The sequence below is a fragment of the Neophocaena asiaeorientalis genome, unplaced genomic scaffold (genome assembly GCF_003031525.2).
Source record: "Neophocaena asiaeorientalis asiaeorientalis breed wild unplaced genomic scaffold, Neophocaena_asiaeorientalis_V1.1 scaffold319, whole genome shotgun sequence".
In the NCBI taxonomy this organism is placed as follows: Eukaryota; Metazoa; Chordata; class Mammalia; order Artiodactyla; family Phocoenidae; genus Neophocaena; species Neophocaena asiaeorientalis.
The window spans coordinates 1,465,397-1,493,128 of record NW_020174103.1 but is presented as its reverse complement, the minus strand read 5'-3'; the positions used below and the strand labels follow the sequence as shown (position 1 = coordinate 1,493,128).

General features: G+C 41.4%; 1 protein-coding gene across 1 annotated transcript in view; it reads left to right on the top strand.

The window, feature by feature from the left end:
- The window catches only part of DST (dystonin), a 485,281-nt gene that overhangs the window by 332,463 nt on the left and 125,086 nt on the right, over positions 1–27,732 (top strand). The window contains exons 36-43 of the mRNA XM_024754681.1: positions 4,032–4,160; positions 6,396–6,484; positions 7,486–7,621; positions 17,946–18,098; positions 20,179–20,412; positions 21,091–21,357; positions 24,416–24,964; positions 27,003–27,179. Of these exons, the coding sequence (XP_024610449.1) occupies positions 4,032–4,160; positions 6,396–6,484; positions 7,486–7,621; positions 17,946–18,098; positions 20,179–20,412; positions 21,091–21,357; positions 24,416–24,964; positions 27,003–27,179 (1,734 nt within the window). The remainder of the gene's footprint in view (positions 1–4,031; positions 4,161–6,395; positions 6,485–7,485; positions 7,622–17,945; positions 18,099–20,178; positions 20,413–21,090; positions 21,358–24,415; positions 24,965–27,002; positions 27,180–27,732) is intronic.

The window sequence follows — 27,732 nt, the reverse complement described above, 5'->3', positions numbered from 1 at the left end:
GGGCCAGGGCGGGCCGTCAGGGGCTCCGGTTGAGAAAGAGAAAAGTCAGCAGTGTTACTCTGAATACTTTTCTCAAACAAGCACCGAATTACAGATAACTTTTGATGAGATGAACCCTGTTGCAAGACCGTCAGAAATCGAGAAGCTAAGAAATCAAGGTCTGTACCATTCCAGACACGCTGTCAGGTGTCAAGATGACAAGTGTGAAATAGACCTGGTGACGCTTCTGGCACCCTTAGAGGTATACCCTGGATTCTGGAACCTTGTCAGCTACCCTCTGTCAGGTTTCCGCTCTTGTTTCCTTTCTCTGCTAGGCTACATTTTTTAACCGTGTTGAATGTGAGTGGCTCTTTGTAGTCTGACAGAAAATCATGCTATCATTTTCTAGTGATTTACTTGAATCTTTACTACAAACTACAGTCTTCAATTTTTAAATGTTTGAGATGAAAAACACAGAGGTCATGGCTATCCTGTCATATCTGTGGGACTCTATTCCGAAAAATTTGACCCTAAAAAAAAAAAACTAGAAAAACCAAGCAGTTAACTTTAATTTCTAACAAGTTTTGTGGACAGATTTTACCTCCTGTCTTTTTTAGACATAGCATTTTAATACCTTAATTGTCATCTAAAGTTTAAACTTCAGACTGTCAAAATAATATTTCTTGTTCCTGAACCCTCTTGGGCTTGAAAGTGTTTTTCTCTTATCTCATCTTTGTTATTCTAGGAATTATATTTGGATTAAGAGTGGGTAACATGACAATGTTCTTTAGATGACTTTTAACGTCTTATAAATTCCCGTTACAGATAGCTAAGAACAAGCAGTATGCCATGCACACAGAAGTCACGGCATTAAAGCAAGAAAAGAGCCCAGTCCCCAGTGCTGATGAATGGCTGCTTGAAGGGTGCAGGGCACTGGGTGGACTCAAAAGAGATTTTCTTAAGAAGGGCTCAGAACCAGAGACCTTTCAGAACTTTGGTGGTGATCACGCATGCTCGGTCAGGGATGATGAGTTTCAGTTCCAAGGGCTCCGGCACACTGTGACGGCCAGGCAGTTGGTCGAAGCTAAGCTTCTGGACATGAAAACAGTTGAGCAGCTGCGACTTGGCCTTAAGACCGTTGAAGAAGTCCAGAAAACTCTGAGCAAGTTTTTGACAAAAGCCACCTCCATTGCAGGGCTTTACCTAGAATCCACAACAGAAAAGATTTCATTTTCCTCAGCTGCCAAGAAAATCATCATCGATAAGATGATGACTTTAGCATTTTTAGAAGCTCAGGCGGCCACGGGTTTCATAATTGACCCCCTTTCAGGGAAGACCTATTCTGTTGAGGATGCAATCCTTAAAGGTGTGGTTGACCCTGAATTCAAAATCAGGCTCCTTGAGGCAGAGAAGGCGGCCCTGGGGTATCCATGTTCTTCTAAGACACTGTCAGTGTTCCAAGCCATGGAAAATAGAATGCTTGACAGGCAAAGGGGCAAACATATATTGGAGGTGCAGATTGCCAGTGGGGGCGTCATCGACCCCGTGAGGGGCATTCGGGTTCCTCCAGAAGTTGCCCTGCAGCAGGGGCTGCTAAATAATGCCATCCTGCAGTTTTTACATGAGCCATCCAGCAACACCAGAGCCTTTCCCAATCCCAATAACAAGCGAACCCTGTATTACTCAGAGTTACTGCGCATGTGTGTCTTTGACGTAGACGGGCAGTGCTTTCTGTTTCCATTTGGGGAGAGGAACATTTCCAATCTCAATGTAGCGAAAACTCACAGGATTGCTGTCGTCAACACTAAGACAGGAGCAGAACTGACTGCCTACGAGGCTTTCCAGAGAAACCTGATTGAGAAAAGTACCTACCTTGAGCTGTCGGGGCAGCAGTATCAATGGAAGGAAGCCACGTTTTTTGAGTCCTATGGGCGTCCCTGTCGTATACTGACCGATACTAAGACAGGATTACAGTTCAGTATCAGCGAGGCCATAGAGCAGGGAACCATTGACAAAGCCTCCATCAAAAAGTATCAGGAAGGCTTCCTCACACTCACAGAACTCGCTGATTCCTTGCTGAGCAGGTTAGTCCCCAAGAAGGACTCACGCAGTCCAGTGGCAGGGTACTGGCTGACTTCCAGTGGGGAAAGGATCTCTGTGCTAAAGGCCACACGTCGGAATCTGGTTGATCGGATCACCGCCCTCCGATGCCTTGAAGCCCAAGTCAGTACCGGGGGCATCATTGACCCTCTGACCGGCAAGAGGTACCGGGTGGCCGAGGCCTTGCACAGAGGCCTGGTGGACGAGGGGTTTGCACAGCAGCTACGGCAGTGTGAGATAGTCGTCACGGGGATAAGTCACCCTATCAGTAACAAAGTGATGTCAGTGGTGGAAGCTGTGAGTGCAAATATCATAAGTAAGGACATGGGAATCCGCTGTCTGGAATTTCAGTACTTGACAGGGGGGCTGATTGAGCCCCAGACCCAGGCCCGCTTGTCGATTGAAGAAGCCCTCCAAGTAGGGATTATAGATGTCTTCATTGCTACAAAGCTCAAAGATCAAAAGTCCTATGTCAGAAACATCCTCTGTCCTCAAACAAAAAGAAAGTTGACATATAAAGAAGCCTTAGAAAAAGCTGATTTTGATTTCCACACAGGACTTAAACTCCTAGAAGTATCTGAGCCCTTGATGACAGGGATTTCCAGCCTCTACTATTCTTCACAATAGGACCTGTTTATAGAACCAGAGTCAGGGTGATGCTGTCTAGTTCATCTGCTTTGTCCACAGCTTGATGGTATGAGATCCACGGCCTAGTAATTGTGTGACATGCTTGAAGCACTGTTAATTTCTTGAGGGCTGGAAACACCTGACTGCTCAGAAGAGAATACTTCTAATTTAAAAAAATTTTTTTATTTTTTTAGATAAAGTTTTATTGGAATACAGACACGTTGTTGTGTACATATTGTCTTTGGGTACAAGGACGGAGTTGAGTAGTTCTAACAGTAACCATATGGCTCACAAAGCCAAAAATATTTGCTCTCTGGTCCTTTCCAGAATAAAGTTTGCTGTCTCCTGATCTGGAAGAATTTGCATCACTCCTTTAGACTAAACGTCAGGAGGCTTGGATTTTAGACTCCATTCTGCCCGAGAGAGAATACTTTTAAAATGGAAAATAACAAAAGATTTACTCCTCTTCATAATGGTTCCATTTAGCTTTGAGATTCGTTTTTTGACTCCTACCCAAACTAAATAAAAGTATTTTACCTGGAATATGGGATAAGCTTGAGGATCTCCCATGAGTTTACAGCATCCTTTCTTCAGAACTCTGCATCACTGCCTGGATCCAACCTGGTGTCAGGGTTCCCATTTATTAAATGATTCATTACACTCACTGAAAGAGCACTTAAAAAAGAACCGTGGAATCGCAGAGGAAAATGTAAACTTGTTCTCACATCCGTGAGGCTGTAGTGTTTCAGATTGTCTTGAAAAATGAACATTTTTAGTTTTCCTGTATGTCATAATCTTCTTTACATATTATATTTTACCACCATCTCCCATTTCTAGTTATGACTTTAATTAAAAGCAGCATTATGAATGGGTTATGTGTTGGAGGAGAGGGAAGGTTTTTCTTCGTTCTGTGTATTTTTTGTTTTGTGTAGACTTTATTCTTTCAGCTTTCCATTGTCTGTTACTTTTCTGTCACGACAGTTATGATTGTAATGCTAATGCAAAGGCAGCAATTCAGATTTCTTTTAGTGCTTCATGAATAAAGTTGAGTTTTTAAATGTGTCATATTAATAGACTAGCTAGGATGTTAGGCTGATCATTCAAGACTATTTCTCACAGCTTGCTTTGCTACCATAAACATTTTGGAAGTACATCTGCTACGTGACGTGTTGAATATGGTAAAAAATGAATAAAATATCTCGATAACCTGTGTGTGATGAAAAAATATTTTTAAATCCTTGTTTTCTGCGGAGAGATCACTTTAATGGCTCAGTAATTTACTGGAATATATCTTTTTTTTTTTTTTAACCACTCACACCTGTCAGAAGTCACTGGAAGAAGAAAAGAAAGAGCATGTTGAAAAAGCCAGAGAATTACAAAAATGGGTATCAAATATCAGCAAGACATTGAAAGACGGAGAGAAGGCTGAAAAGTCTTCCTTCTTTAAGCAAAAGGTACTCACCGAGGTCCTGGTTTAATAATAATGATAATATCAATAATTACAGTGGGGAGAATTTACTGAGTTGATACAGTCCACCTAAAAAAAAAACCCTTTAATTCTTTAGTTTCCCCCATTTCTATATGCAGTTATAATGAGGATCAGAGACGTTAAGTAACTTGCCCAAGGAATCACAGTATGTGGCAGAAGAAGCTGTCTCTGCTTCCAAAACCTGGACTTCATCAGTATTAGTCTCACTGTTAGTCAACCAATATGTGGGACTGCTTTTCCTCACAGTGAGATCTGCTTCCTGATCGTTTTGATGAGCATTGCAGGAGAACAGAGTCACTCTGTTTGGTGCCCTGAGTACATTCATGCACTCTGTCATAAAGAGTTGCAAGCTCGTTCTTAGAATAGAAACAACAAGTTTCAAGAGCAACAAACTGCAGACCAAGATGTTAACATTTGAGGATCGCATTTAGTTGTGCTTTTCTGGGTCTTTTCTATTTCCGAAAGAAGTGTTCTCTCATCATCCACTGGAAATTCTAGATTCTTTCCCTTCCCTAAATGAAGTCTTTAGTTCTGTAGGCTGTGTTCTGAACCCCACTACTTGACATAAGTTGAGTGGCCGCGTTTCGTGAGATGTTACTGCTCTGAGGTGTCCTTTGGGCTGTTCCACCTGAAGCTCTTAGGGCACTGAGTTAAGCAGTTTTGCTGCTGCTACTGATAATGCTGGAATTGCTACTATATTTTAAAAAATAAATTTCCACTAAGTAAGCAGTATTTTTCTCGATTATGTTTCCTGCACTGCCCTGCTGCTCCTGCCTGACCTGTGGAAACTACAGAGGCAATCATTAGCTTTCCCTTCCAGCTCTGCATCAGTACACACTTGTCATCACTTGAAACAGACATTTTTGACATAATCCAATAACAGAAAGCTTCAACATCTTGTCTCATTTCGCCTATGGCATGAGGCAGATGAACCTTATTTGAGGTTCCCCCGGGAGAGGTTTATAGACCTGAGTATTTACTTGAATTCTCATTCAGTTGAAATAAAGCCAGCTTAGCTCATAGTCTAGCAAACTACATTTTATAGAGTGTGGGGGAAATAAGTTGGAAAGGAAAATTACATTTAGTGTTTTAAACCCAAAACCTTCAAAGCAATTTTATGCGAATATTTAGTTTAAAACATCTTCTTCATTTTCCCCCTGTCAAATAGGAAAAGAGCTAAAATAGGGACACAAACTTAGCAAGGATTTCTTGAGAGAACAAGTTTCTTTTCAGGAACGTGGTTTATAAACGCTTGGTATTTCCTCATTCTGTAGTTCTAAATTCTCCAGAATTTTACCGACCAGTGTTAGTGTTAGACCTAGCAGACATAAAAGTAGACAGATACCTTTGCAATGCAGATCATGGCCCCAGTTATAAATCTTGAATAGCACTCGATGGTCTCTCTGTTGAAGGATATTTAAGGTAATTTGATGTCAGTAATAAATGTGTCTTTCAAAAAATCAGTATTGCCTCATCATTACCTATAGCCATGAAAAATAGACTTTAGGCTGACTCTCAATAGAATACGTCTGGGGAAAATACACCTTTTCATTGTCCCATCATTTCATTTCTGCTCACTTAAAAGAAGGCATTTACTTTCTGCTATTAGGTCTTCAGAAATGATACAGAGAGGAATTAGGAGAAAGTAAACAGGTCAATTTTATTTCTCTGTCTGTCACAGGCGACTTTTGCAAGTGAAGTCCCAGTAATAGAAATTATTTAATCTTGACCTGCAAACCTAGAGAGGAATACTTCTAGAGAGGAATTTTTTTCCAGAGGAGCATTGTATCCAGGAGCTTGGGGGAAGGAAGGGAAGGTTTTTGTTCCATGTTCATGTATCTTTTTGAGGATGGCAATGTTCTTCCAGTGCTGAACGTTTGGCCACCTGGGGAATCATTAAGGCATTCTCTGTTCGTGGTTGGGCTGGGACAAATGCAAGAACCATATCATGCAGTATTATTATTTCCTCGTGGAAATGATGGCCTTAGGGTTAGAGGGAGGGACTTTCCTTCATCGTGCATTCTCAAAAGCAGTCTTCTTATCCAGGCCTGTGAACCAGTAATAAGTGATGGGTATTTACTCAGATCACCTGAAAATATTCCCATCGTGTGGGTCTTGATGAAAACTTGGAGTTTTTTTAAATGACTGTTGTGTCATCTTTGTGAAGGAAGAGCTTGAGTGTGTTTTCTTTACCTCGCAGATTTCCAGTGAGGAAATATCAGTCAAGAAGGAACAATTATCCGAAGCACTGCAAACTATGCAGCTCTTCCTGGCTAAACACGGAGACAAGTATGTTGGTTTTCATTAGGTCTTTTATTTGAAGTAGGGGAGTGGTCTTCAAAACTCTTAGCAAAGTAGAGGATGGTCAATTGCAATGTAGAGTTTAAAAATGGGACTCAATCACAAATTTACTTAGTAATATAATAACCTAAGACTATAAACTTGGCTATTTAATTGTCGCTTTTCATCACTCTTGGTCTTTACCAAAACCCTGAAATGTACTTATTACCCCCATATATTGCTGATGAGGAAACAGGCTCAGAGAGTTTAGGATCTGTAGCTAGTGAGTAAAGATGCCAAGCCAAGTCTTGATTCTGAGTAGTACTTACTCTCCAAGACCTACCTTTTGGAAAATGTGTGTAAATACGTTCTTCATTTTCTTAGCTGAGAACTGTGGCAACTTAATTTCTTGTGGTTTGGTCCTACTTTTTGCAACAAGGCACTTCATATATTTCAGCTAATGCCTCAGACAGGGAAGGAGTCTACCCTTTTCTTAAATATTGTTTGTCTGTCATCTTTAGAATTACTCTAGAATGATTTTATATTGTACCTTAGGTTAAATTTATAAGGAAATTGGGTTAATTTCCTTATAAATTTCCTCTTTATTCATCCTTCTGCTTGAACAAGTTTCATCTTGAGTCATGGTACCTTACTTGTCCCTTTTCCATGTTGGAACTAACAATGGGATCTTTCCCTCTGTCAGACAACAGCAGTTGTTATTTTAGAAATTTGTATATGCTAGAGAGGTGCTGATATATTAGTTTACACTGTTTTCCTTTAGTCCTTTTCCAGGCAAGAGAAGGATTCCTGGATGTTTTTAGGGTCATAAGGGCCATCCTTAATTTTCATATACAACCATTCTAAGACCTGAGTAATCTGTATATGAGATTATATTTTATGACCCTATGCTAATTTAGGAAAGTATTCTTTGCAAAATCATCGAGGCTAGTGTGTCATCTTTATCACTTGAAGACTTATATTCGTCTTTTCGTACTTCCTGGTTATTTTAGAATGACAGACGAAGAAAGAAATGAATTGGAAAAACAAGTGAAAACTCTCCAAGAAAGTTATAATTTATTCTTTAGTGAATCTCTGAAACAACTACAACAATCACAAACCTTAGGAGATATAAAGGTAGAGGAGAAGGTAATGTTATTTATTTAGAACATGAGGCTGTTTTAAGACTTTTAGTTTAACTGCATGATTGTAGAAATATATGTCAATGACAAAGAAATCACCTTGAGTTGTGTACATGGAAGAAACATGGCTGGGGTTTATTTAAGTACTAGGAGATTTCAGTGTTGTTCATTAAATGCAGTCTTACACTTGCTGTCATCAATTTCTGTGACATCTTAATCTCTGCCTTGCATGGTAAAAGGAAAGAATCATTCATTTTTCTAACTCTTCTCTGTCAAAGCCATTCCTCTACTGTTATATAGATATGATAGATATTCTACTATATAAATATGATGGTATAAAATAGTCCGTGAGTCACGTCTAAACGTGACATTGGAGCATTAGGGGATTTGTCTGATTTTCAGAGATATCCATGAGATTTCTTTGAGAAATACTGGACCATATGTTTTAGCGAGGATGCTCTAGCATCTTCTTAAAATATAACAGAAATAGCTTAAAGTTTGGCCTATCCTTAAACTTTTAAAACTTGACAACACATATTCAACACAAAATCCAGTATTCAAAAAGTTATCTTTATACTCAATTCCCTCACTCCCTGGAGTACTTTACATACTATTTGTCGTATTTTGAGGGTATGTAACGATTTTTCTGGCTCATGGGTTTTGGCTATCTGTGAAGAAGTCTGTATGCTGTAAACATCAATAGCATGGGGTTTGAAACTCTCTCTTGTGTCAGGAGACTAATCTCACCCGATTGCAGAGAGCATGGTTTGCCTTCTAGGTGTGTGTCCTGTTTCCTCACCCTCATCATTTCCTGTGTCCTCACTAACCTTCTTAATGTACACGATATGAAGTTTTCAGTTCACAGATGCATGTCGTTTTCAAAGCTTTATCACATCCTGTGCTCTCGAATAGATCACTGACATAGATCACTTGTGCATTTGAGCTGCTTAACACTCACAGCCTTGCCGCGTCTTGGTAAGTAGAGGATTTTTATGTCGAAGTGTCTTTTTTATAAGAAAATGCAAACTAAGTTTCATGACGCTCTGCCCACCCTCGTGTCATTGACTGAGACTTCATGCTTTCCTTTCAGCTGGATAAAGTCATCGCAGGCACCATTGATCAGGGCACGGGAGAAGTCCTTTCTGTCTTTCAGGCCGTGTTAAGAGGCCTCATTGATTATGACACGGGGATCCGATTGCTTGAGACCCAGCTCATGATTTCTGGGCTTGTTTCACCAGAATTAAGAACATGCTTTGACCTCAAAGATGCCCAAAATCATGGCCTTATTGATGAGCAAGTTCTTAGCCAACTCCGAGAACTCAGTGAAACGAAGGAGATTATTTCTGCTGTGTCGTCCACCACGGTTCCAGTGCTGGATGCTCTGGCTGAAGGTGTGATCTCAGAACCCATGGCCATCAGAGTTCTTGAGATCCTGCTTTCCACGGGCTCTCTTGTTATTCCGGCCACAGGAGAACAGCTGACACTGCAGAAGGCTTTCCAGCAGCACCTGGTTTCCTCTGCCTTATTTTCTAAAATCCTGGAACGGCAGAATCTGTGTAAAGATCTTATCGACCCCACCACCTCTGAGAAGGTGTCTTTAATAGATATAATGCAAAGAAGTATTTTACAGGAAAACACAGGGGTGCGGCTTCTGCCTGTGAGGCCACAAGAAGGAGGCAGGATAACGTTAAAATGTGGGAGAAACTTAAGCATTTTAAGGGCAGCTCATGAAGGCCTCATAGACCGTGAGACCATGTTCAGGTTACTGGGTGCGCAGCTGCTTTCAGGAGGTCTGATCCATTCCAAGTCTGGTCAGAGAATGACTGTAGAAGAAGCCGTGGCAGAGGGGGTGATGGACAGAGACACTGCCAACAGTATCCTCACCTACCAGGTGGAAACAGGCGGAATCATCCAATGCAACCCCGCCAAGCGTTTAACTGTCGATGAGGCAGTCCAATGTGATCTGATAACGTCCAGCAGTGCCCTTCTGGTCCTCGAGGCTCAGCGAGGCTACGTGGGCCTCATCTGGCCTCACTCTGGGGAGATATTCCCTACATCTTCTTCCCTGCAGCAGGAGTTGATTACCAATGAATTGGCGTCTAAGATCCTGAACGGCAGGCAGAAAATCGCTGCTCTTTACATTCCAGAAACATCTCAAGTCGTTGGTTTGGACGTTGCCATGCAACTCGGAATCATAGACAATCACACAGCATCGATTTTAAAAAGTATAACGCTGCCCGATAAAATGCCAGATTTGGGAGATTTCGAAGCTTGTGAAAATTCCAGAAGATGGCTCTCTTTTTGTAAATTCCAGCCATCCATGGTCCATGATTACAGGCAAGAAGAAGATGTTTTTGATGGAGAAGAGCCAGTGGTGACTCAGAGCTCAGAACAAACTAAAAAATTATTCCTGTCTTATTTGATGATAAATAGCTATATGGATGCAAACACAGGGCAGAGGCTTTTGCTGTACGATGGAGGCTTGGGTGACGCTGTTCAGATGCTCCTGGAAGGCTGTGGTACAGAAATTGATGAGAACACGCCTGTAAAAGAATGTCTTGATGTCATAAGACTCCCTGGTGTATTTCTGAATAATGCTGCAAGTAAAGAAACGAGTGAAAGTACAGCTACACCAGGTAGTTTTGATAAATGTCATTGCAGAGAACCTAAACGTAAAGGAACCTCTGAAAATGCCATGGATGAAGAGTTTCAGGAACTGGGAACTAACGTTACCAGGAGTGAATTTCGCCAGTCAGAAAACGTGGCAGATATACTGGCAACTGATTATAAAGTTAAGGATTCATCCAGCCTGTGTGTTCCTAGTTTGATACCACATTTAACAGAGCCTGGACTTGCTGAAGTTAGCCTGCTCAGACAAGACTCTGAAAACAGACTTGAAAATGGTGAAAATCAAAGCCAAATAGAAACAAAGGAACATGCAGATGAATGTAGTCATTCTAAAAACCTTCAAAACTTTGCAAGTGATTTGATAAGTCCTATAGTAAAATCAAAAACTAGTAGAATCTGTGATTTGAATGAAACGGTGAATGAAGATAATATTAGCAGGGATTCAAGTCTCTTGGACTATTCCCCCAGGCTGAGTGCCTTGTTAAGTCATGATAAACTGAGGACCAGTCAGGGAAGTTTTCATGATGTACACACTGCAGAGAACAGTGGAAATAAACGTGAAGCCTTTACATTGCCATTCAGTGACCAAACCATGTTATCGGGTCAAAGAATAAGAGAAAAATTTCAAGACCAGTTTCTGGGAATTGCAGCTATCAACATCAGTTTACAGGGAGAAAACACTGTACAAAAATCTTTCAGTATTGGTTATAGTAACCCTCAGGTACAAGATCAGAATGATGAAAAAATGCTTGCTGCTTCTCATCAGGAACCCGAAGACGAGCAAAGTGAGTCCACGGTGGAAGGGTCCTCCTGTGCCCTGCCCCTGAGGGGTGGTAGTCATCACATCAACATGGCTCACATTCATACCCCATCATCTGAAGGGGCTGTCAGCGCCAGTGCTGGTGACTATGAAACATCACTGCTGGGTGATCAGCAGAGCGACACAGAAACAGATACAGACAGCGATGCTGACTTTTATGACACGCCCTTGTTTGAAGATGATGACCATGATTCCCTGCCTCTGGAAGGTGATGACCATGGTTGTCTGCAGCCCAAGGACTATGACACGCTGCCAGAGGAAGATGACTGGGCCGCTCCTTCTGGAGAGGCGTTTTATGATGTTTCTAAAGAGGATGAACATTCTTTGGGGACCCAAGGGGGACTGGTTGATAGCTTAGGTGTGAGGGGAGAAGCACAGTCTCTGCAGGATTTTCTCATAGTTGCTGAGAAAGCAGAATTCGATTCTGGTGAAAGAATCCACTTAAATTCACTTGCCTCCTATGAGGTGAATGGACGGTTGATGGAAATCGTATCAGAACGGGACAGCACAGATGACCTTGAAGGTGATGAGTCTAACTCATTGACTGACCATGAAATTGTAGGAAGAAAAGAGAGCTTCAGGACTCCATTAAATTCTGAGGGTGCTGGCTGTTGGAGAGGGAGAGGAGAGTATGTAACTGGGCAAGAATTTAAATCTGATCCCGATCGTTTAGATTCTGTGCAAAATGAAGAAAGTTATGGGGACTCTGAGTGTGACAGTAATGATCAGGACGACGATGATGACGATGGTGGTGGTGATGCCAAAGAAGAAGGAGCAGGAGGTGAGGATGGAAAGCCCGTGTGCCAGGACGAGGCTGAGGGTGTGGATGTCCCCGTGTGTGTCACCACTGCACCCAAACCGGGAAACAGCCATGCAAGCCAAAGTAGCAATAAAACGATTCTCCCGGATCAAAAGCACCATCATAGTTCTTTGGAAAAACAGCAAAGTGTAAATGTTTTGCAGCCAGAATCAAGTAGTAAAAGTAGCTTGGTTCCTGAAAGAAGTAACCTTCCAGAATATGCAACTGAGGTTGTTCGAAAAAGCAAAGATCTGTTGAATCATGAGATGGTCCTTAAGGATAAATTGCTGTCTGTCATGAAAGACACGGAATTGGAAAACGCTTTAAGCCCTGTTGGTGTTTTACATAATACTAGTGTCGGTTCAACTTCTGAGCTAGCGGGTGATCTAAAGAACACAGGGGTTAAGTTGATTCGAGGGCCAGAATCTATGGACTCTGTGAAAGGTGGAAATCCATATTATGAGAATGTGACACTTCAGGGTGACTCATCTTCTGATAAAGACATTTGTTCTGAGCCCAGTTTAATAGTAAAACCTGCGGAGGAAAGCCATTTGTCATCCAGAGTCTCTGTAACTGACCAAGATCCTCAAGGCAATGGAAAAGATCTAATTAAAAGGAGAGCTGACAAAAACAATATACTAATAGAAGATGAAACATTGGTTCATAAAATGTGTGCAGGTAAAGGAGAAGTGCTTATAGAAGGTCCTGTAGAAGATAATAAATGTCTTCGACTTTTGCCCAGTAAAAGTACAAGGGAGAGTCTGGATTTAGTTAATAGTCTGTTTCCGTTCCCACACATCACACACAGTGAAGGACATAATCAGGAAGGAAGCCTTAAAAAAGCAACAGTAGCCCTTAAAGATGAACCAAAGAATCTGCCAACAATAGTTAGCAAAAGTCCCGTTCAATTTGAGAATCATGAAGAAATATTCGATTCCTCAGTTTCCCAAGTGATCACTGATGACATGACTTCAGACATGACCTTGTCTGAAAGGAATACAAGGATTGAGAAGGATTCAACCACCGATGGACCTGAAAAAGAGCTTGATCTGTTTACTTATTTAAAACACTGTGCTAAAAATGTGAAAGCAAAAGACATACTGAAACCAGATGAAGATACCCCAAGCTGTATTCTAGTAGCTTCCCCTCCCAGGAATGAGCACGTGCAATTAGGAGTTAATAATGTAAAAGAAAAGGCAGCTCTTGCCCAAGAAGACTTACCTCCAAAGGAGATGGTCCAACAGAAGGATCTTCCTACTAAAGAAAGTGTCTCAGAAGGAGGATCAGCAGTTCCTGAGTTCACACCAGAAGGAGATGAAAGCACATCTTCAGTCTTCCCTCTTACAGATGCAGAGGGCTTTGGGAAACATACGGATTTTGTGCAGTCAGAACTCTGTGCAGATGGAATAAGAAATAACTCCAGTAACACGTTAAACACTGACTGCTCATCCTTAGAAATTAACAGTGAGAAAGGAGTAATTGAGCAACAGGCGCGAAAAGAACCAGCCTCATCTCCAGGAGTCCAGGAAAACGAGGTTCAGATTCCTGAGTTATCTCAGGTCTCCATTGAAGATGTCAAGGACATCTTAAAAGGTAGATTGAAAGAAGGTCATATGAATCCTCAAGAGCTTGGAGAACCTTCAGCCTGTGCAGATACTAACATTGCAATTCAAAACTTAATTAAAAGAGTTAGCTCATCATCATTGGTAAGTGAAGCATCTGGTGTGTCTGGCAACTCTAAAACCAGTGACTATGGTATTTCCCCCATGAATAACTCGCCAGAACTAAAAGCAGAGGGCAGAGAGGATCCGCTCTGTACTGCAAACCTCAAGTCTGAGCTGCTTCTCGATATACTTAAGCAAAATCAGGATAGCCAGAAAATTTCGGGAGCATTTGAATTGATGAAAGAATTAACTCAGATGGAGTGTGATCTAGAGAAAAGAGGTAGGACATCTGAAGTTCTTCCTCTGCAACTTGAAAATGTTTTCTGCAAGCTGCTTGCTGATGGATATTCAGAGAAAGGAGGACAGGGTGGAGAATTGAATCAAAAATCATCTACAGCTTCTGAGATGATGGATGAAAAGCCACACATTCTTGGTGATCATAACAGCAAGAGAGAAAAACCCCATTCCCTTAATTTACAAAATATGAAAGAAAATGGACCAGAAAACTCTCCTGTCTGTGCATCAGCATTGCCAAGAGGCGGGAGGCTGGAGGAGCTATGCGCTGAATCCCCAAACCGTTTGGAATGTATTTCAGGGTCAAAAGACATGGCTTCTGGAGACAGCTTGATGGAACAAGTAAGTAGACTTTACATTTTATAAGGAAGTAGCTTGCATTTGGGAATAATCCCATACATTTTATTTGCTTGAAAATCTGCATAAAGCCTATTGAATTAACATGTCCACATTTGTGTTTAGTTTTCCAATGAGCTACAGCAGTGTTTACAGCACAGATCAAAGATGTGCGAGTATTTGGCTTTGCTTCAAGATATGAGGCCTCCCTTAGGTAACCAGGAGTCTCTGGATAACAATCTAGAAGCTTTGAAGAACCAACTTAAACAGCTAGAGGTGAGAATTGTCTGCTGCCAGTTATGGAGGGTAGTCAGCTGATATTAATTTGGAAAATTAAAAAGAGCATTTTTATATTTTGAATATTAGTTATATTTGTGTTTCTCACTAGGTATATCTGGGATGTGTATTTTTTGCAGACATTTGAATTGGGATTGGCTCCAATTGGTGTGATTTTAAGAAAAGACATGACGCTGGCAGAAGAGTTTTTAAAGTCTCTGCCAGGTGACTTCCCCAGGGGACAGCTCGAGGACCTGAGTGTAAGCCTCCAGAGTCTGCAGACGGCCTTCTCCTCCCTCCATGCCTTGTCTTCGGAAAGAATGAACCACATCATGCTGGCTATTGACTCCGAGATGGTAGGTACCAGACCGTCTCACGTTGAGTCAGAACTAGTGTTTGGGAGAAAACTGAGGGTTTGAAAATTTAGTCATAAGATGATAAACTATTAAGCTCTTAACACAGGATCATTATTTGTAGGAATTTGAAATTTGGGGACAGACAGAAATGAACATGCAATTTTATTTTCTAGTCTAAACTAGCAGTTTCCCATGAAGAATTTCTGCACAAACTTCAGTTGTTCTCGCATTGGATATCAGAGATGAGCACATCTGTGAAGGATGTGGAGGTCATGATGGTTCAAGATACTGGACACGTAAAGCAAAGCTTGGAGTTTCTCAAGGCAAGTGTCAAAGTCAATAAGACCAAGTACATCAGAAAACCTGTGGATTGAATGTAACAAAGGTTTAGAAAAAATGTGACTTTGCTGAAGCTATAAAGGATTATTTCCTTTTTCGCTAAGAGGTGTTTGTTCACAGTTGACTCAGCTATAAAATAATCACAACCTTACAGATGTCATTCTGATGAGGTCCCTGCAGACTTTATAAAACTCTTACTACCACTGCATGTTGAGGTTGGTATTTATGTATTTATGGATGTATCAGTCACATAAAGACAATCATTTAATTCAGTCCTGTAGCTGCTTCATGGTATTAATCATTTCTGTCATGCCTTTCTTCCCCAAGTTCTCAATGTGAACAGCATCCCTCATGAATGGCGGGCAGTGACACTCCTGGCCTGCGAGTCAGAAAACTGAAATTCTGGCCTACTGGATTTATGTTTTAAATTCCCATGGTCTCGTGTATGTGCTGCCACAATTACATGGATATTTATAAATATTAGCAAGGAATATATTTTTAACATCTTTATTGGAGTATAATTGCTTTACATTGTTGTGTTAGTTTCTGCTATATAACAAAGTGAATCAGCTATATGTATACATATATCCCCATATCTCCTCCCTCTTGTGTCTCCCTCCCACCCTCCCTATCCCACCCCACTAGGTGGTCACAAAGCACCGAGCTGATCTCCCTGTGCTATGTGGCTGCTTCCCGCTAGCTATCTATTTTACATTTGGTAGTGTGTATATGTCCATGCCACTCTCTCACTTCATCCCAGCTTACCCTTCCCTCTCCCTGTGTCCTCAAGTCCATTCTCTACGTCTGCATTATTATTATTTCTGTCCTGCCCCTAGGTTCTTCAGAACCGTTTTTTTTTTAGATTCCATATATATGTGTTAGCATAAGGTATTTGTTTTTCTCGTTCTGACTTACTTCACTCTGTATGATAGACTCTAGGTCCATCCACCTCATTAGAAATAACTCAATTTCATTTCTTTTTATGGCTGAGTAATATTCCATTGTATATATGTGCCACATCTTCTTTATCCATTCAGTATTTTAATGTTGTTTCCCTTCAATGTGCTAAATGTACACAAGTTAGATCTTTACCTTTTGGCGGAGTTACATTTCAAGTAACTCTGCCAGACAAGGTCAATATATTCTGAGAAGGATTGTTTTTTAATGTATTAATGACCATAGTATTGAAATAATTTCATCACTACCATTCAGTACGAATGAATGGCTTGACTCAGTGAATTGTGAAAAAATGTCAATAAAAGCTTGAATCCCTGATAGAAGAAGCATATGTATAATAAATGTTATTGTTAATAGAAACTTTCTATTGTGGCTTAACTCGCTGTTGGTAACTCATACTACTTTTTTCACAGAATGTGTTAAAAGACCTCGGACACACCAAAACGCAGCTGGAGACCACTGCCTTTGACGTGCAGTTCTTCATCTCTGAACATGCACAAGATCTGTCTCCCACCCAAAGCAGACAACTGCTGAGGCTCTTAAATACAACTCAGAAGGGTTTCCTTGACGTGCAGGAATCAGTAACTACCCAGGTGGAACATTTAGAGGCTCAGTTACAGCTAGAACAAGATCTCGATCGTCAGAAGGTCCGCCTCTCTTTGCGGAGTGGGAATTCTTGGTATTTAGGTCTTCAGTGTGAAACCTGTAATGTAAACCCCAGGGGTTGTGGATAAGAGAAGACAGGAGAGATTTTCTGGACTGGCAATGAGTGAACAGGGTATAATATAGCGATCCTACAATATATAAAAGTACTGTGTGCCATAAGAAGGCTATAATTAGTTGCTTTTAATTTTCATGACCTCCCTCAAACTACTGTTTTCAGAGGAGAGTTTTGATTTTTTTTCTAGGAGGAGGAAATGTGGATGCATTGAGAAATTTCTGGGGATAAATTGATGAACATGTGGATAGAGAAGGTTAAGGGTATCTTTTCCCTTTGGGAGGTGGGTGGGCATGGCAGGGTAGGGCCAGGCTCTGGAGCCAGGCTGCCTGAGTTTACACCCCATTTATACCACTCACTTGCTGTGGGACCCAGGGCAAGTCACTGAACCAGTTTTCTCATTGGGAAATTGGAAATCGTAGCAGTGCTTGCCCGGTAGTATTGTGGGCACCGATGAAAGAAAGAATATAAAACCCTCAGGACCTTGCCTGGCATGTGTCAGGCTCCTAGTCAACATGATCTATGGCTATAGAATAAATAACTAGTATGTATATAAAAGGAAAACAAAAGATGCAAGTAATGGCTGAATTAATCTCTTAGGGTGATTTAACGAATTATATTGAGGTGGTCCATCCAATAGCAATAATGAGCAGAGGTGGGGATGGAATTAGCCACAGTGATTAAGGAGAGATATTGCGTGCAAGGCTCCTTTGATCACTTCTGGAAGCACAAGCATGGTCTCCAGCATGGTAACCGGTTTACACGTATCGAATATTTTAACAGACAAATCACGACTAACTTCTGTTTTGATATCCTTTTGCAGAATTAATTGTGTGTGTCGCAGGTTTCAAGAGCTTCAGAAAGTGGGATGTTTCTTCCTGTCGGTCAGAAGCTCCATCTCTTACACATATGTGTGGCCAGTGTTCTGTTGAGCTGTCATCCAAACGGGATCTCCTTCCTTGTACATGAGACATGCTCTCACTTTCTGTGTACCTTGCTCAGTGTGTACCCCACTGCTATCATGTTTACAGCATACTTAAGAGAGCTTACATAGAGGAAACTTGCAAAATGTGTTCTCGTAAAGAGCTATGACAGTAGTGAGTTGGTGGCCACATTCACGAGGCTTTGCTTTTGCTCCCTTCAGATGGTGGAGGAGCGTCAGCAGGAGTACAGAGAGAAACTCCAGGGCATCTGTGACCTCCTCACCCAAACCGAGAACCGCCTCATTGGTCATCAGGAAGCCTTCGTGATTGGAGATGGCACGGCTGAGTTAAAGAAGTACCAGTCCAAGCAGGAGGTAGAATCTAGCTTTGCATTAGTGGGTTGAGTTGATGTTAAGACTGATTACAAGTATTTGGAAAACAGTTCAGGTTATTGGAAAGTAGTCATCATTTTAGCTTTTCGGAGGCAAGGTGTACCCAAGACGCCCCCAGACCTGAGCTTGAAACTTTATACTAAGAGTCATACGTCCAGCTCCAACAAGCCAGGTAATTTTCCTGGCTTTTTTTTTTTTAGTGAGACATTGAGTGGAGGCGATATAAAGGAGATTTGATAGTGGAAATACCTTGTGTGATGAGTTAGAATTTGGATCTGTTGAAGCCCAACTCACTTGCACATCAGGAGACATAGCCATGAGTTTGGGTTCTTTTTCTCTCTTAGCCCCATCCTATTCCTTTCATTGTTCTCTGGAATTTGTTTTTTTTTTTTCACTGAAAGAACAAACAATAATGACAGATAAAGTTTTATTTTGGTGTCAGGAGAAAGAACATTCTCATTGTAACGAGATCATCCAGTCCCAGACTCTGCACATTGTCAGCTTTGTACCTTAATCTCTCTGGGCCTCACTGCCTTTGCTCAAACTTCCACTGCCATGTTATTGTCAGACTCAAATAGATATTTTATGTAAAGTGCCCAGCACAGTTAATGTCATATAGTAGTGGCTCAGTAAAGAGTGTCTCTTTCTTTATTAAAAAATATTTATTTATTTTAAAGTATAGTTGATTTACAATATTATATTAGTTTCAGATATACAACACAGTGATTCAACATTTAATATTGGGTTGGCCGAAAAGTTCATTCGGGTTTTCCTGTAACATCTTACGGAAAGACCAGAACGAACTTTTTGGCCAACGCAATAGATGATACACCATTTAAAATTATTCTAACATATTGGCTTCATTCTCTGTGCTGTACAATATATCCTTGTATTTTTTGTATTCTATACATAGCATTCATGGATTAGAAGAATTGATATTGTTAAAATGTGCATACCACTCAAAGAAATCTGCAGATTCATTGTGATCCCTATCAAAATACCCATGACATGTTTCACAGAACTAGAACAAATAATCCTAAAATTTATATGGAACCACAAAAGACCCCAAATAGCCAAAGCAACTTTGAGAAAGAACAAAGCTAGAGTTATCATACTCCTGGATTTCAAACCATCCTACAATGCTATAGGAATAAAACAGTATGGTACTGGCACAAAAACAGACACAGAGATCAATGGAACAGGATAAATAGCCCAGAGATAAACTCACACAGCTATGGTCACTTAATCTACAGCACAGGAGGCAAAAATATGCAATGGGGAAAAGACAGTCTCTTCACTAAGTGGTGCTTGGAAAACTGGACAGTATCTCTTTCAATTCAAATACTTCCTAGAAAAATTTGGGGAGACTTAAAATAAAACTATGGAGAAAAACAATATGAAGAGTTAAACATAGTACTCTATAGAGAATGAAAGTGTAAAGGAGGAAAAATTACATAGAGAACTCTAGACGAAGGAAAGCTGTAACTGTTGAGGAGAGATCTTACTCTGAGCTTCCTAGCAGCTAGGGCAAAGAAGCAAACATTTTATTTTATAGAGCTCTGGTATTTAGAAGAAGTCATCATCTTAGTATAGAAATTACATTAGGAATAATTTAGCTCATAACTTTGAGAACTATTTGTTTTTATCCTGAGCAGCAGATATATGTTAAAATTAAATGTTTAAAAACAGAACATATAATATTACCATGTATTTAAAAGCTTTAATAAATGTACTCACATAATGTAAAAAAATCTGGTATGTGCAAATATGTATAGATTACATTTGTAAATACTTAATTGTTTTCAGTGTTTTACAAACCACATCCATTTGTTAAACTTGCAAATCTCATACCTTTCTTTAATGTTCTCTGAGGTTTCAAATTATATTAAATATTGTGATTTAAATAAACCAACTCAAATTAACAGAGTATTGAATATGCTTTAACAACCTGTATGTGCTAGATTCTTCTCTGCCCCCCCCCACCCTGTTTTAGAATTACAATTGTGGAAGAATTAAATAAGTAGTAATTTACTAAGATTTTATTTTTCTTTTATGTTATAAGGAATTACAGAAAGATATGCAAGGAAGTGCACAGGCATTGGCAGAAATAGTGAAAAACACAGAGAACTTCTTAAAAGAGAGTGGTGAAAAACTGTCACAAGAAGATAAGGCTCTGATTGAACAGAAACTTAATGAAGCTAAGATAAAGTGTGAACAGCTTAATTTAAAGGCAGAACAGTCGAAAAGAGAGCTGGATAAAGTTGTGACGACAGCAATCAAGGAAGAAACGGAAAAGGTCCTTATTCAAATATGTGGTACCCTGTTCCTACGGCTTTGTTGAAAATGATGAGTGTAACAGCGCCTTGATTTATTACGTGGTATCAGGTGGTCGTAAGTGATGATTAGCACCAGAGACTAGAATTCTGGGTTTTCACGTAGGCAATTGACCAAATACTACAAAGTTTGAAGAATTGGCTTTGTTGAACTTTAAAAAAAAAAATTTTATCGAGGTATAGTTGATGTGCAATATTATATGTGTCAGGTGCACAACATGGTGATTCATAATTCTTAAAGGTTACACTCCATTTAGAGTTATTATAAAATATTGGCTATCTTCCCTGGGTTGTACAGTATATCTTAGTAGCTTATTTATTTTATACATAATAGATTGTAGGCTTTGTTAAACTTTTAAAAACAATTTAAGTGGGATTGTCAGGCTTCCTACCTGTGAAATGTGTGAGGTCCATTAATTACAGTTAAAACTTTGGAATGTGTTTTTAAGAACAGTGGAAACTTCAGGGTAACTGCCTGTCGCTGTAAGGCTTAATTTCAGTGTGTTCAGTTTTCATTGTGGGTCTGGTTTAATTTCCCTACTCTGATTTTCAATGATCTAAGTATTTGCTTTTGGGAAGTCTTACAACACTCTTGCCTTGGCCCACATTCAAGGTTGTCTCTTGTGACCTTTCCTGCCCAGGTTGCAGCTGTAAAGCAGCTGGAAGAGAGCAAAACCAAAATCGAAAACCTTTTAGACTGGTTGGCAAATGTTGACAGAGACTCAGGAAGGGCAGGGATGGAACAGAAACAGGTCATTGAACAGAACGGGACTCATATTCAAGAGGGTGACGGCAAGTCGGTGATGGGAGAAGAGGATGAAGTTAATGGTAACCTGTTGGATGTGGATGTTGATGGGCACGTAGCGACCACCAAGGAGAACCTGAACCAGCAGTACCAGAAGATGAAGGTGAGTGGTTTTAAACAGATGATCTTGTTAACGTCTATTTTCAGGTCTGTAAAGACAGGAAGCACTTAGCATGTGAGCTATCTTTTCAAACCTCAGGGACCCTTGAGAGTAAAGTCTTTGTTTTAGGGTCATCGGTATGTCCATGTAAGTTATGGTGAGAATTCTAAGCAAGTGAAAAACAGTGGGAAATACATCATTGGATGTGGTGTTCTTCTCTGTGGAGCAGAGTTGTAAGGAATTAATAGAAATAACAATAATAGCTAATGTTCGTAAAGCAGTGACAGTGGACCAGGCACTCTTCAGAGCTCTTCCCATCGTGACTCATTACTGTGTTCATTTAGTTCTCCCCACCACTCTGTCAGATGAGAATATCATTATTATGGTGATGAAATTATTATTATTAATGTTATTCTTATTCTCATTTTACAGATGGGGAAACTGTAACTTACAGAATGAGGTGTCTTGCCTGAGGTTACACTTCTAGTAAGGGATGGAGTTGGGATTTTAAACTAGGCTGTGAGCTCAGTCCCTCTGCTAAATTCCAGCCCGGGCTTGCTGTGCCCTCCTGAGTTTACTCAAGTTCTCTCCAGACTTCAGGTCATCTTTTTGGTGAAGGCTGTGGCTGAGAAGAGGAGTGAAAATTCACTGCATGAAAAATCTAGGGCTAACATTAATGCTGCTACAGGAGCCAAGGGAACATTTGAAAGCCATTTTTAAAGAGTCACATAGTTGATCATTTTATTTCAGTGTGTAGCTTTTGATGGGCAGATGCCTGGGCCTGGGGAACATTTGCAATTCTGTTGTTTGCCTCCGAGTCTTTGTCTTTGGAGTCTTGGGAATAGAATGCCCTCTGTGAAGCTCTTCTAGTACAGGAAGTAGAAAGGAAACCAGAAGAGCTGGGATATTCATTACATCACAATTTCAAGGGGCTATTCCAGAACCTGACTGTAATTGTGTCTTAAAATGAAAAATCTAATGAATTCCTAAAGGAACCTGTGAGTCAGGTACAAAGGAATCAGGAAAGGTTAGTAACTTGACCAAAGGAGTGAAAAATACCAGGGTGGACCCAGACATACAGGTGCCTTACCGGAAACACTTGTTTTTAGCCACAGCATGAAGTTTGCCTTCTGAACTTTTCACTGCTAAGAGTATGAGAATCTGAAAGTGCTTCACAAATTCCTGCTCTCCTGGCAAAGTGGAGAGATGGCCCAGAGGCTCGGGAGACACGAGGGCTCTCGTACTAACTCTCTGTGCTACGTGTCCTGGGCCCAGTACTTCTCCTCCTGCAGCCTGTCTCCCCTCATCTGTAAAAGGAAGGGATGGGTCAGGTGACTTTATAGGTATTATATACATCTGTCTGACCACGGAGATGGTGTATGAATATAATTCAGATACCGAAGAGAGAGAAAAGCCTGCGGGAGAAAAGTTATTTAGACAAAAGTACTTGTCCTATGCCCACTGTGTGTCAGGTGCTGTCACAGACAAGGGGACAAGGATTGATGAGTCTGTTCTCGGCTGGCAGCTGGGATCAGACTTCGCGGGAACAGCTGTCCCACAGCAGTGCTTCTTGGCCCTTTTCACTTGATGGCATAGAATGATATTTTCTCAGCCCCTGAGTGCTCTGTTTTAGGTAGTGAGCAAAGTAAATTCCCTGTCTTGGTGCTTGCCTGCTGGGGGGTGACGATAATAGGGCAGGCAGTAAACATCCAAATTCTGTGGGATGCTGGAAGGTGGTAACTTTTTGCCAAGTTAGGTACGGGTGGGCGGATGGGGTGGGACCACCTTTCAGGGTTAATAGCCTCGTCCAAGTAGGTCCACACGGGGGGATGAGATTCCTGCAAAGACTCAGAGGAGGTAGGGGTTGCAGGCAGGTGTCTGAGGGGAGAGCTGGAACCAGACAAGAGAACAGCTGGAGAAAGAGGTCCAGATGTGTCCGCGGGTGGGGGTGGGGTAGAGGTGGGAGGCAGAGTGTGTGGTGTGGGGAAGGGGGAGGGCCAGGTCGGAGAGGGAGTTCGGAGGTGATGGGATCAGGCTGTATGGCTCCATGTCAGACATTACAAGAAATGTGGAAAATGGCCCAAAAGGATTACTATGCTTTTTTTTTTAATTGAAGTATAGTTGATTTACAATGTTGTATTAGCTTCTGCTGTACAGCAAAGTAATTCAGTTATACATATATATGCATTCTTTTCTATATTCTTTTCCATTATGCTGTTTACCACATTTTAATGGCATATTGGGGTGGATGGAAGAAACTGGTTATGGCTGGAGAGGAAGGGACTCTAGCTGCGGAGGCCCACACGGCTGAGGGCTGAGGGCGGGTAGCTGTGCACACCTATGACCTTTCTGCCCCACACCTGTGACCTGCCAGACACTCTGCTCTTGCCTCCAGGGTGGACTTTGATCCCTGACATGTGCCCGGCTCAACAGGCAGCATTCTCTGTGTGCGGTTTCCTGTGCTCCTTTCAGCAAACCTGTGATGTGTAGGGTTATTGTCCCTTTTTCCACATGCAGGAAACTGAGACCCAGTCAGCTGAGTAGCTCCAAGATGCTCCTTTATTATACGTGTTCCTTTAACTTCCTTTGGGCTTCTCCGAATGTATGTTGTTCTTGCTTACTGATGATCGTAGTGTTTTTATAGGTTTCAAATTATAGATTCTTTTTTTCCTATTAAATATCTTTTCAGGATCATTTCCTAAGAAAAAATATTGTACTTCCTTGATCAATAATTAGGTAAAGACATTGACAATCCCTTCAGGGGGCTCGTAAGGAAGGGATGAGTAAAATGAGAGCAGATTGTAGATGCTTGTTTTAAGGCTGGAACAGAAATTTGTTCCGTTTTTCCCAACCTTCTCAAAAACAGTACTTTCCAGAGAAGATTGGAAATTTTAAAATTAGATTTTAAAATGAGCTGCTCCCAAAGCAGCTTTTGCTTTTAGGAAGTTCACCATTAAGAGGGAAACAGCGGGCACCCTAGACAGGTTGATGGGAAGCAGGCCTGCGGGTCCTGGGTCTGTGGGTCCTGCATCCACATGATGCTTGATCTGCTCTCCCGCAGGCCCAGCATGTGGAGCTCGCGGCCCAGCACCAGGCTGTCCTTGTGGCCACCCAGGCGGCCCAGGCCTTGCTGGAGAAGCAGGGCCACCACCTCTGCCCGGAAGAAAAGGAGAAGCTGCAGAGGAACGTCAAGGAGCTGAAAGCGCATTATGAAAGCGCGCTGGCCGAATCGGAGAAGAGGATGCGGCTGACCCACTCCCTGCAGGAGGAGCTGGAGAAGTTCGACGCCGACTACGGCGAGTTTGAGCAGTGGCTGCAGCAGTCAGAACAAGAGCTGGAGAACCTGGAAGCAGGTGCCGACGACCTCGGTGGTCTGACGGCCAAACTGAAGAGGCAGAAGAGCTTCTCGGAAGATGTCATTTCGCACAAAGGAGACTTGAGGTACATCACGATCTCTGGGAACAGAGTGTTGGAAGCAGCCAAGTCTTGCAGCAGGAGAGAGGGAGGCGGCCGGGCTGAGCGGGGCCACCTGGATACCTCTGCCACCCACAGGGAAGTCCAGGGCAGGCTAGACCGCGCCACTGACCGCTTCAGGTCCCTCTACACGAAGGTAATTTCATTTTTTTAAAATTGAAGTACAGTCCATTTACAATGTTGTGTTAATTTCTGCTGTACAGCAGAGTGTTTCAGTTATACATATATATTCTTTTTCATATTCTTTTTATTATGGTTTATCTCAGGATATTGACCAAAGTTCCCTGTGCTATACAGTAGGACCTTGTTGTTTATCCATCCTTATATAATAGTTTGCATCTGCTCATCCCAGACTCTGAATCCTTCTCTCCCCACCCCACTCCACCTTGGCAACGACAGGTCTGTTCTCTATGTCTGTGAGTCTGTTTCTATTTCCTAGATAACTTCATTCGTGTCATATTTTAGATTCCATATATAAGTGATATCATATGGTATTTGTCTTTCTCTTTCTGACTTACTTTACTGTGATCATCTCTAGGTCCATCCATGTTGCTGCAAATGATATTACTTTGTTCATTATTATGCCTAAGCAATATTCCATTGTATATATGTACCACATCTTCTTTATCCATTCATCTGTCGGTGGACATTTAGTTTGCTTCCAAGTCTTGGCTGTTGTAAATAGTTCTGCTGTGAACACAGGGGTGCACGTATCTTTTTGAATTATAGTTTTCTCAGGGTATATGCCCAGTAGTGGGATTGTTGGGTCATATGGTAGCTCTATTTTTAGTTTTTTAAGGACCCTCCATGATGTTCTCCATAGCGGCTGTATCAATTTGCATTCCCATCAACAGTGCAGGAGGGTTCCCTTTTCTCCACGCCCTCTCCAGCATTTATTGTTTGTAGACTTTTTGATGATGGCCATTCTGACCGGTGTGAGGTGATACCTCATTGTAGCTCTGATTTGCATTTCTCTGATAATTAGCGATGTTGAGCATCTTTTCATGTGCCTCTTGGCCATCTGTGTGTCTTTGGAGAAATGTCTATATGTCTCCTTCCCATTTTTTGATTGGGTTGTTTGGTTTTTTGTTGTTGAGTTGTATGAGCTGTTTGTATATTTTGGAAATTGAGCCCTTGCCGGTTGCATCGTTTGCAAATTCCGTAGGTTGTCTTTTCATTTTATTTATAGTTTCCTTTTCTGTGCAATAAGGTAGTTTCATTTTAAGGCATGAGGAATCTGTGCATGTAGTTTTCGTTCTGTCCTCTTTAGTTTTGGAATTAGAAGCAAGAAATCTGAAAACTGAAGCAGGGAAAATAAAGTATTTTCATCCTGCTTCCCTCAGTCTTATTCATCTGCTTTACTTCTGAAAAATATGTTTAAAGATTAGGAACGTAAAGTTATTTTTTAAGTTCATTTGGAGTGATTTCCAGGCAGCCCTAGCTGTAAAACTCTGTGATACCTGTTTTGCCCAGCAGGTGGCGGGTATATTTTGAGTCTAAACAGAGTGGTTTGCTGTTTGCAGCCTCTGAAGCTTGAGAACTGAAGCCTCCTCTCAGATAATTCCCTTCACAAGGAATTCATTTTACACATATATTTGGTCTGTGTATTATTTTAATACTTAATAGCTAACAGACTGTTTCAATTTTATTATTCTCCTGGACCAGTAAGAGGGTTTTGTTTTAAAAAAAGCAAAACTGAGAAAACATGTCCCCGTTTAGAATATAAGCTGACCAGGCTGCACAAATGTCTTGAAAAGCATCGTTGGCTGTTGGCCTTGGCTTCCTTCTGGTCTAGATTATTTGCCCTCCTTGTGTTAATCAGTCTTGTGCAGCATATAGAAGTGATTTATGAAGCACCTTGAAAACCTTTCCACCTGATGCATACTATACACGTGGTGTGTAAACTCCGTGGAGACGAGCCCTCTCTGATGATTGACACCTAAACCCTTCATTCTGGATTAAGATCCAGCCCTCATGCAGATGTTTTTGAATTGGTTAGTTTTTGACTTGTTAGAGGAAGCGTCTTCCTATAAAGGAGAAAATCTTCACCCTACAGTTTTTGCTCACTTTGGTTGAAATCTGGTGTTTTACAGGTGGCGTAACCCATAGGTCCTGAAGATTATATATAAAAGTAGTGGATTTTAATCCCCACCCTTCTCTCTTTCGATTTTCAGTGCAATGTCCTTGGGAATAACCTCAAAGATCTGGTGGATAAATACCAACACTATGAAGATGCTTCATGTGGGCTTCTCTCTGGGCTCCAGGCTTGCGAGGCCACGGCGAGCAGACACTTATCTGAACCTGTTGCCGTGGACCCTAAAAATCTGCAGAGGCAGCTAGAAGAGATGAAGGTAAAAAAAAGAGGGAAAAGACAGATCCAGCCCCAAGGTAGTCCCGTGGAATGCCCTCCGCTCTCCCCCACTTTTGTGATCGTTCCCCCAAGGGCAGGGGAGGAAGGGATGGGAAGATGTGTGTCTCCCTCTGGGGGGAGTTACAACTTGACGTCTGTTCGTTTCTCTTTCTTCTACTGTGGTTTAGCTGGTCTGACATTGCTGTCATGGTTCGTATTCCCATCCTCCTCATCCCCAGACAAAGACCAGTCCTGCCCGGGCCACTTGGTGATCTTTACAAATACGAAATTATTTTTCGTATTTTATATTGGAGTCTAGCCGATTAACAATGTTGTGATAGTTTCAGGTGCACAGCAAAGCAACTCAGCCATACATATACATATACATGTACCCATTCTCCCCCAGACTCCCTTGCCATCCTTGTTCATTGTCTTCTCCTGCATTACCACCAAGCTCCACAGGGCAGATGCTTGGTCTGTTTTGTTCACTGCTGTATTCCTGGGCCCTCGTAGGTCCTTGATGAACATTTGTTCATGAATGGACCGGGGGACAG